At 47.0% G+C, this 10,053-nt stretch overlaps 2 protein-coding genes across 2 annotated transcripts in view; one reads left to right on the forward strand and one right to left on the reverse strand.

Moving 5' to 3' along the window:
* Window positions 1–2,249, reverse strand: part of tkfc (triokinase/FMN cyclase) — a 7,507-nt gene extending 5,258 nt beyond the window's left edge. The window contains exons 1-4 of the mRNA XM_080544463.1: window positions 2,225–2,249; window positions 1,166–1,355; window positions 714–1,006; window positions 196–274 (exon numbers count right to left, since the gene is read on the reverse strand). Coding sequence (XP_080400589.1) covers window positions 196–274; window positions 714–1,006; window positions 1,166–1,355; window positions 2,225–2,230 — 568 coding nt within the window. The 5' untranslated portion in view covers window positions 2,231–2,249. The remainder of the gene's footprint in view (window positions 1–195; window positions 275–713; window positions 1,007–1,165; window positions 1,356–2,224) is intronic.
* A 3,988-nt stretch (window positions 2,250–6,237) lies between these two features.
* LOC308169389 (exocyst complex component 6B-like) overlaps window positions 6,238–10,053 on the forward strand; it is a gene marked incomplete at its 3' end in the record, with an annotated part of 80,034 nt that continues 76,218 nt past the window's right edge. Inside the window, exon 1 of the mRNA XM_080544072.1 lies at window positions 6,238–6,346. Coding sequence (XP_080400198.1) covers window positions 6,246–6,346 — 101 coding nt within the window. The 5' untranslated portion in view covers window positions 6,238–6,245. The remainder of the gene's footprint in view (window positions 6,347–10,053) is intronic.

Consider the following 10,053-nt stretch of genomic DNA (forward strand, 5'->3'; position numbering starts at 1 on the left):
AAACTCCAGTTACCTGTTGAGGTAAACCTACTGGCACCTGGTCTGTGATGTCACTGTTGAGGTAAACCTACTGGCACCTGGTCTGTGATGTCACTGCGTCACACCAGTATCATATACACATTCATAATTAACAATTAATACTGTACATCATCAGGCGAGAGCCGATCTGATTGGATCAAACAGCTGTGACCTCACCAATGCCCTTCGCGGCGTCCGTCACCTTGGAGACGATCTCATCCAATGGGCAGCCTTCCTCAGCCAGAGCCCCGGCAAGCTTAAAGAGAGGAGGAGGAGGGAGGTGAAGATAAAGGGAAGGATAGGAAGGGAGTAACGAGAGAGAGGGGGGGAGGGGAAGGGGGTACAAATAGAGAGAGGGAGAGGAAGGAGGTGAAGATAGAGAGAGGGAGGGGAAGGAGGTGAAGATAAAGAGAGAGGGAGAGGAGGGAGGCGAAGAGAGAGAGACAGAGAGGAAGGAAGGTAAAGAGAGAGCAGGGAAGATAAGGAGGTAAAGAGAGAGAGAGAGGGAGAGGAAGGTAGGTAGGTAAGCATACAAAGAGAGAGAAGGGAAGGAGGTGCAGATAGAGAGAGGGATAGACGGGAGAGAGAGAGGGGGAGAGAAGTCATTTGAGTGACGACCCCTCATCCTCCCTTCCACTATTCCTTCCCTCTCTGTCCTCAAGGAATCTGGGTAACCTAGGAAACCCGTCCGTTACCTTGTGAACGAACACCGTCCCGCACAGGCCACGCCTCCCCGCCTTGCCGGGCCGCTCGAAGGCGCAGTCGTCGGCAACGATCACCATGTCGACGGCAAGGCCGTGGTTACGGGCCTGCTCGGCGGCGAGTCCAAAGTTTAGGCGGTCCCCGGTGTAGTTCTTCACGACCAGGAGGACCCCCGAAGCACCCGCCTCACCAAGGCACAAAATGGCCGCCAGGATGCTGGCCGGCGGGGGGGACGCAAACACCCCCCCCGCTACTGCTGCTGACAGCATCCCACGGCCTATGTAACCTGGAGGGAGGGACGGACACACAGATGGACAGATGGACGGACAGGGACACACACGCACACACACAGATGCAATTGACACAAGGACACACACACACACACACACACGAATGCACTGACACACAGACAGACCCACCAACGCCCCCCTAACGCCCCATCTACCTGCATGTGCGGGCTCGTGGCCGGAGCCCCCTCCAGACAGCAGGGCCACCCGGCCCCTCAGGGCCCCCAGGTCTGAGCGCACCACCACCCTGTGGCCCCCCAGTAGGGACAGCCCCCCGCTGCTGGCCACCAGCCCCCACAGGGCCTCATCCACACACTGGTCCACACCGTTCAACAGCTTCCTCTGGACCTGGGGGGGGGGGGGGAAGGGGGAGGGGAGAGGGGGGGATGAGTATATATCTTGGGGGGAGGTCATCGGATGGATGGACATACAGACAGGAAGGCATAGAGGAAGACATACAGGCAGGCAGGCATTCAGGCAGACAAACACAGACAGGCAGACAGACAGGTAGATAGCCAGACAGATAGACAGACAGACAAAGAGACAGATGGACAGACAGACAGACAGGCTGCCAGGCAGAGAGACAGATAGGCAGACAGACAGGCAGAGAGACAGACAGACGGACAAAGAGACAGACAGACAGACAAAGAGACAGATAGACAGGCAGAGACAGATAGGCAGACACAGACAGACAGAGACAGATAGATGGACAGGCAGGCAGACAGAGAGAGAGACAGGCAGACAGAGAGACAGGTAGACAGACAGGCAGACAGAGAGAGAGACAGGTAGACAGACAGGCAGACAGAGAGAGAGACAGGTAGACAGACAGGCAGACAGAGACACGCAGCAAACCACACACCGGACCATCTACAACCCAAATCAGTGCAACAGCCCGACACGTTCAACTTTGTTTCTAGACGACAACCAACGTTTCATTATTAGGCTACGGCGTGTCTGCGTTCATTCAATCCCAACCTCCTTTCACAAAATTCACATAGTGGACTATGATCCCCGGTGTTACAGTACTGGATGGCGTTACCGGGACAGGTGTCCGTCTCGCTACCATGTAGCCTACTTTACATGCTGCGTGCAAGCGATGTCATTGTCGCATCCTGAAACTAAGTCAATTGTTTAAGTTACATAGCGTAAAGTCGTTCTCTTATTCGTGGTTATTTAGTTGACGTCAATGTATGGAGTGTATTGGTGATGACATTTACCTCCATGGTTGTGTTTCTTCCGACCAGCGTCTCTGCACGTTGAACCCCACGGGGCACGCAACACGCGGGACACGCCCACAACACGCGGGACACGCCCACAACACGCGGGACACGCCCACAACACGCGGGACACGCCCACAACACGCGGGACACGCCCACCCCCCACCTTCCACGGGTGGGATGGAAAACACGGAGTATTTGTAAACACGCGGTGGAGTGGGTCGGATCGGAGCCTCTATCACTGTCGCTGACGTGATGACAAGTCACAGAGGTATCGACATTCAATTCAATTCAACGTGTATTTGTCATGACATGGGATACAGAGTATTCAATGTAACGCAATGCGTGGGGCAAGCTAACTCTTCAACAATACAAGGGAGCAACAACAACAACAACAACAACAACAAAAAACGATGTAAATGCAATACAAAAAAAGGAAGAAAAAAATATTGTATTCATAATAGTCTGGAACATGCGCATATCGAGGCATATCGTGAGCTTAGAATGATAAGGTTCTATCTCCGTTTAGAATGATAAGGTTCTATCTCCGTTTAGAATTATAAGGTTCTATCTCCGTTTAGGGCAGTTCAGAGATATTGAGCGTCAAAGTTTTTACATTCCATTATGTTTTGTGAGATGGAACCTTTGTATTTTATAAATTACTAACTCAAAAATGTCAACATTTTAAAAATAACACCACACAGGCATTAATAAACATCTAATGGATCAGATTATGTAAAAAACTAAATTTTGACAGAAATGGAGATAGAACCTTATAATTCTAACGTCACGATATTGTGGCGATCAGTCCTTACCCTAACTCTACCTATCGAGGCGGCGTACAGGGATGAGGTAGAGCAACTGAGCAAGCTGTGCAAGGTTAACAACCTGCTGCTGAACAAGTCAAAGACCCAGGAATTCATCGTAGACTTCAGGAGGAAAAAGTCCGAGATCCAGCCCCTGCTCATCGACGGAGAGAGCGTGGAGAGAGTCTCAACCCTCCGATTCCTGGGACATCACATGCGGGATGACCTGACCTGGAAGGACAACACAAAAGGCACCATCAAGAGGGCACAACAGCGGCTATACACCCTGAGATGCCTCAGGAAGGAACACAACAAGCAGGAGATACTGGTGGCCTTCTACCGCGGCGCAGTGGAGAGCATCCTCACCTACGGCATCTGCAACTGGTTCTCCAGCTGCACAACAGCGGAGAGAAATGCGCTACAGAGAGTAGTGAGAACAGCACAGAAGATCACCGGCGCCCCCCTCCCCTCTCTGGAAGAGCTGTACAACACACGCTGTCTCAGGAAGGCCTCAAAGATCTCCAGGGACCCGACCCACCCTGGGCACGTACACTTTACCAGGCTGCCCTCGAAAAGGAGGTTCAGGACCCTGGCCGCTAAGACAAACAGACTGAAGAACTGCTTCTACCACAGGGCCGTCCAGGCCCTGAACACAGCAAAGACCTAAGTTCTGGGCCCTGGACAGTCTGGACGGATTGTATGGCAGCTGCTGGACTGAAAAAATCAGGTGTAGTGCTGAGGCACAAACATGTACATTTCAAGCCTGCAAAACTGTGACACTTTAAATAACGTGAAAAAATACTATTGTGCAATATGACAACCCTAGTCGACTATCTGTACAGTATAGTACAGTGGATTGTGTACATAGCCTTTATTTATGTAAACCAGCTCCTTCCCTTCTTGTGATTTTTTTTCTGAAAGTTTTTTTTTTTCCCCTTTCCTAACACCAGGGGAGCCACCCCTCCTAAATTTCGTTGTTTGGTACCTGTACTGTAGCAATGACAATAAAGACCATTAATTCATTCATTCATTCTACTCTACTGTGTCTCCTATAGCTGACCTTAGACCAGATATGACCAATTTCAAAGTTATAGGCCTATTTATTATTAATTAATCTGTTGGTTGCTACTATCAGAGATGAGGTGATGTGATGAGGGAGAACGGTGTGCTATGGAGGCCAAGGAATACCTCATTCAATCGTCATTGAGTTGAGTTTATGAGACCAGATTGAAATGAACACTTTTAGTAGCACCATATTTCATAGACGTTCTCCTAATTCCATATGTACATGTATGCGCATTTTTCAATTAGATACATTCCCTAGTGTCCATTTACAAATCGAGTTATGTTTATGCAACTTTGCAGGAGTTTTACCCAACGCGAACAAGATCATTTCAGTAACTCGCTACTATGTCATCATGTACTCTCCCAATTATTATTATTGAATGAATGAATGGTCTTTATTGTCATTGATATAGTACAGGTACCAAACAACGAAATTTGGGAGGGGGGCTCCCCTGGTGCTAGGAAAGAAAAAAACTAAAAACAAGGGAAAGGAGCTGGTTTACATAAATAAAGGCTATGTACACTATCCACTATACTATTCTATACAAATAAAACACTGTGCTGTACTCTATGCTATGCTATACCTATTCTAACATTTCCTATTCTCTGAACCTTATGTACCCTAGGGTTGTCATATTGCACATAGTGTTATTGCACATTCATTTAAAGTGTCGCAGTTTGCAGGCTTGAAATGTACACATTTGTGCCTCAGCACTACACCTGATTTCAATCCAGCAGCTGCCATCAATCCGTCCAGACTGTCCAGGGCCCAGAACCTAGGTCTTTGCTGTGTTCAGGGCCTGAATGGCCCTGGGGTAGAAGCTGAGCTTCAGTCTGTTTGTCCTTGCGAACATGGTCCTGAACCGCCTGTTCGAGGGCAGCCGAGCAAAGTGTTCGTACCCAGGGTGGGATGGGTCTCTGGAGATCTTGGAGGCCTTCCTGAGGCAGCGTGTGTTGTACAGCTCTTCCAGAGAGGGGAGGGGGGCGCCGGTGATCTTCTGGGCCGATCTCACGACTCTCTGTAGCGCATTCCTCTCTGCGGCTGTGCAGCTGGAGAACCAGTTGCAGATGCAGTAGGTGAGGATGCTCTCCACTGTGCAGCGGTAGAAGGCCACCAGCATCTCCTGTCCGATGTGGTCTTTCCTGAGGACTCTCAGGAAGAAGAGCCGCTGTTGTGCCTTCTTGATGATGGCTGCTGTGTTGTTCTTCCAGGACAGGTCATCCTGTATGTGCACCCCCAGGAATCGGAGGGTTGAGACTCTCTCCACGCTCCATCCGTCGATGAGCAGGGGCTGGACCTCAGATTTTTTGAAGTCCACGATGATTTCCTGGGTCTTTGACTGGTTCAGCAGCAGGTTGTTAACCTTGCACAGCTTGCCCAGCTGCTCCACCTCATCCCTGTACTCCGCCTCGCCCCCCCCCCCCGAGATGCAGCCCACCACGGTGGTGTCGTCTGCAAACTTTACGATGGAGAGAGAGAGAGAGAGAGACTGAGAGAGAGAGAGAGATAGTATTATTAGTATTAATATTAGTAATAATAATTAGTATTAAGTAATAATAGTATTATTACTATTATGTTTTCATCAAACTGTATGCATTTAGCAAGAAACGGGGGGGGGGGGGGGGGGGGGGGGGGGTAAGCATCGGGGACAGCCCGACACAGGGACACATGCAAACACACACAGATGCATTGACACACACACATCGTGAGCTTAGAATGATAAGGTTCTATCTCCGTTTAGAATGATAAGGTTCTATCTCCGTTTAGGGCAGTTCAGAGATATTGAGCGTCAAAGTTTTTACATTCCATTATGTTTTGTGAGATGGAACCTTTGTATTTTATCAATTAATAACTCAAAAATGTCAACATTTTTAAAATAACACCACACAGGCATTAATAAACACCTAATGGATCAGGTTATGTAAAAAACTCAATTTTGACAAAAATGGAGATAGAACCTCATAATTCTAACGTCACGACATACACACACACACACACACACACACACACACACACACACACACACACACACCAGGGGGGAGAGGTCTGGAAGGAGGGAGGAGGGAGCAGAGGAGACGAGTGGAGGAATCTGCGGGCTGTGTTTAGGGTGACGCGGAGCGGAGCGGCGTTGTTCAGTCGGACATGGAAGATGGCGAGTGTGGAGGTCGGTAACCAGATCGCCGCGGAACACGAGAGGATCCTGCGGGAGATCGAGAGCACCGACACCAACTGCATCGGACCCACCCTCCGGTAAGAAGCTGATAAGTCTGGTCGTAGAAGTCACTCGTCTCGCACATTCCCGTACGTTGTGGAAAGTGGGCCACTTTAACGGGTTGGAAAGGGAGTTGCTCTCTCTCTCTCTCTCTCTCTCTCTCTCTCACCGGTTGAAGAGTTTCTTACGTGCTGGTTTTAAGCTCCATACAAACATAGTTTAGCTCCAGTCTCCATGTAGCATCTGGGACACACTGTTGTTTTGATGTTGTGTTTTCAAACAAACCCAGTTAGTTGAACGTTGCCATGTCATGATTTGGAGAGAGAGAGCTAGCTAACAACGTTAGCCTGGTTAGAAATCAGTGTCAGATTATCGTCAGGTTACACTAACACTGGCATGGCACGTTGATTTGTACAGCACTTTTTAATAATACTTGTATTGTACAGCACATTTTTAATAATGTATGTAAAGCACTTTGAATTGGCTTTGACTAAATACAACAGTCAAAGCCAATTCAAAGTGCTTTACATACATTGTTAAAAATACAGCAAAGACAAGAGGAGTTGTAGTAAGAAAATAAAAATGACAATGAATAAAAGAAGTAAAATAGATCAAACATTCAATAAGACTAGTAGTTAAATGGATAAAAGACATTGATAGAAGTGTTGGTGTTTAATCATAACTGCTGCAAAACATGGTGGTTTTTAGCTTAGATTTAAATATGTTTAGGCTGTCAACTGTCAGAACAGATGATGATGATTATGATAATAATAATAATGTCACACAAACTACTTTAACAACTGCCAGGGCAAGGTGCACAATAGTCTGTAATGGTGGGGGAGAAAGTGGAAGAGGGGGGAAGGAGGAAAAAGAGGGAAAAGAAAAGGAAGAGAGAGAAATGTAGGCTTCTTTCCCATGATCTACAACAGCTAATGGATGCTACATATATGCTAACTACTGTTCCAAACTGCCAGTTAGATTAGGTGCTTAGTTAGCTAGGTAGCCTTTCTATCTGGGTGAGAAGAAGTGCTTTCTGGTTGCCAGTTTGTGTGAGAAGAGGTTATTTGTGGTCGCCAGTTTGTGTGAGAAGAGGTTATTTGTGGTTCCCTGTTTGTGTCAGAAGTTGTTGCCAGTTTTATGCCCTGACTGACATTGTTCTCAGTGATGCCGAGACAAACTGGGGATTAGGATTATTATTGGACTCCTTTAACTCCTTGGCGCTAGGAGCGAGCTATCTCTACCTACTGTCTGGAAAACAGTGATTTGAGTGTTGTTAGGGGTACTTTTCTTCTCTCCTGTCTGAAGATTTCCCAGCCCTAACTGCCAATAGGACAAGGTTTTGGTAATTCACTTGACCCACTAACTCTGGTTCCCAAGATTTAGCAACTTCTCCACAACAGTGGATATCAGCATCAGACAAGAGGGCTATGGAGCAGGATTTTTGCATGATTTTTACATGTTAGCCTACATGTTACATTTACAGTTTTGACATTTAGCAGCCGCCTTTATCCAAAGCGACTTACAAGTAGGCTACATTTGTCTAAAGTAAGTGAATCGATTATATATCAGCCATCACAAAAAAACAAGTCTATGCTAGGACCAAGGGGGTATTTCATCAACGTCGCTAAAGGAAGATCAGGCTTATTTTTGTCTAGAAATGTATCAAAAATAAGGCTGGATTTTCCTTAAGCGACGTAGAAAGAATACCCCCCATGGGCCATTGGCAGTCACAATGATGGAAGAAGAAAGGATTACTTTGATTTAAAAAATAATATTTACAGTAGAGAAACTGTACAGCTGGGAAGTGGGAATTATTAACATATCTGGACTTCAGCCTTCAGTATTGTGGATATACTGTATGTGTCTAGTAGAAGAGTGTTTAACGTGCTGGTTTTAAGCTCCATACATAGTTTAGCTCCAGTCTCCATTTAGCCTCTTGGACACACTGTTGTTTTGATGTCGTGTTTCCCAAACAGACCCAGTTGAAACGTTGAACGTTGCCATGTCATGATTTGGAGAGAGAGCTAGCTAACAACGTTAGCCTGGTTAGAAATCAGTGTCAGATTATCGTCAGGTTACACTAACACTGGCATGGCACGTTGATTTGGACAGCACTTTTTAAATAATAATTGTATTGTACAGCACATTTTTGTGGTGTGGTGTTTGGGTGGGTGTGTTGCCTTGGGCTAGTATGTAGCCTACAGTTGCACAATGCAATGTGGATAATTTGTTTTAATGGAAATGTCCTGGATCTTGTGATGGTGGTTGTTTTGAGTTCACCAGGCCCACGGTTTCACTTCCCAGTAGAGTACAGTACAGTACAGTAGAGTAGAGGCTACTTCAGGTGGCAGAAAGTCCTCCTTGGTCATAGCACTTCCTGGTTGCTGTTAGCGGTGGGGAGTGTCGAGGAGTCGACTCCAATTTTGAGAGGGAGTCAACTTTCACGACTCTGTGACTCAAAATTCCTCGCCATATTTATGTCTGAGACAACACAAATGGTAGATAATGTCTATAGGGAACGGCAATCTTCTGCCAATGTGTCACTGGATCAGTCAAATCCTTGTCCATCCTTTTGGGACAGTGTTGTTATTTTGGAGTCAGTCAGGAAAGAGTTGTGTCCATCAACTCTGGCAGTGGGAGTCGAGAGTCTGTGTGTGTGTGTGTGTGTGTGTGTGTGTGTGTGTGTGTGTGTGTGTGTGTACGCCTGTGTCAGTCATGGTGTAATGTGTAGAGAGCTGTGTGCTTGTCAAAAGCTTGGTTAGTCTTTGGTCATTCGACCTTGCTTAGCTGGCCGTTCTTAACCCTGAAGGAAACAGCTGAGATGTCTGTTCTGCTGCTGTGGTCAGTGGCCTGGCCACACACACACACACACACACACACACACACACACACACACACACACTGACACACACAGACTAGCCCTGTGCGATGTGTCATTCGTCCCAGCTTCTCCTTCTCCTCGGACTGCAGATCACTATTTCCAGTATGAACCAGTGCACACACACACACACACACACACACACACACACACACACACACACACACACACACACACGGAAACAAGAACAAACGGAACACACACAGTATTTTTAGACCTGTCATTGCCACTTGCCAGGCTCAGTGAGTCAGGCTGAAGAGTAGCTGGAAGCAGAGTTTGACTGTTGACATGTTATAGAACAGACCCTCACCCTCCACAACACTGCCAGCACTAGGATGGCACTCTAGGTTAAAGGCTCAGTAAGAGAGGTGTGTGTGTGTGTGTGTGTGTGTGTGTGTGTGTGTGTGTGTGTGTGTAATTTATAGGCTATGCCATGCCTTTTATACAAAGCAACTTACATTGCAGTGAGTGCATACATTTTTCATGGTCCCAACGGGAATTGAACCCACAACCTAAGCGGTGTTAGCGCAATGTTCTAATGCCCGCAATGCACTAAAATAGTGTTATAGTTAACTAGTTAGCAGTGGGGATTACTTGCCGAATCCATTGCGTTCAGTATTTTGGCTTGAGTAGCAAGTTTGTGTTGTGATTCTCAACAACGTTGAAACGTAGTTCCATGTTTCAAAAGAAAAGCCCGAACATTTTGATTGGTTGCCGACATGCGGACCAAAAGACTAGAACGTCATACAGCCCAAAACACGGGACATCCTGGCTAATATGGGACAGTTGGCAACCCTAGTCTGATATCTGGGACCGTAGCACTAGCATAGTGGCTAATAGATACTGTTAGCTCTGTAGCTGTTAGCC

Source organism: Nansenia antarctica, assembly GCF_963989245.1.
Source record: "Nansenia antarctica genome assembly, chromosome: 13".
NCBI classification, from domain to species: domain Eukaryota; kingdom Metazoa; phylum Chordata; class Actinopteri; order Argentiniformes; family Microstomatidae; genus Nansenia; species Nansenia antarctica.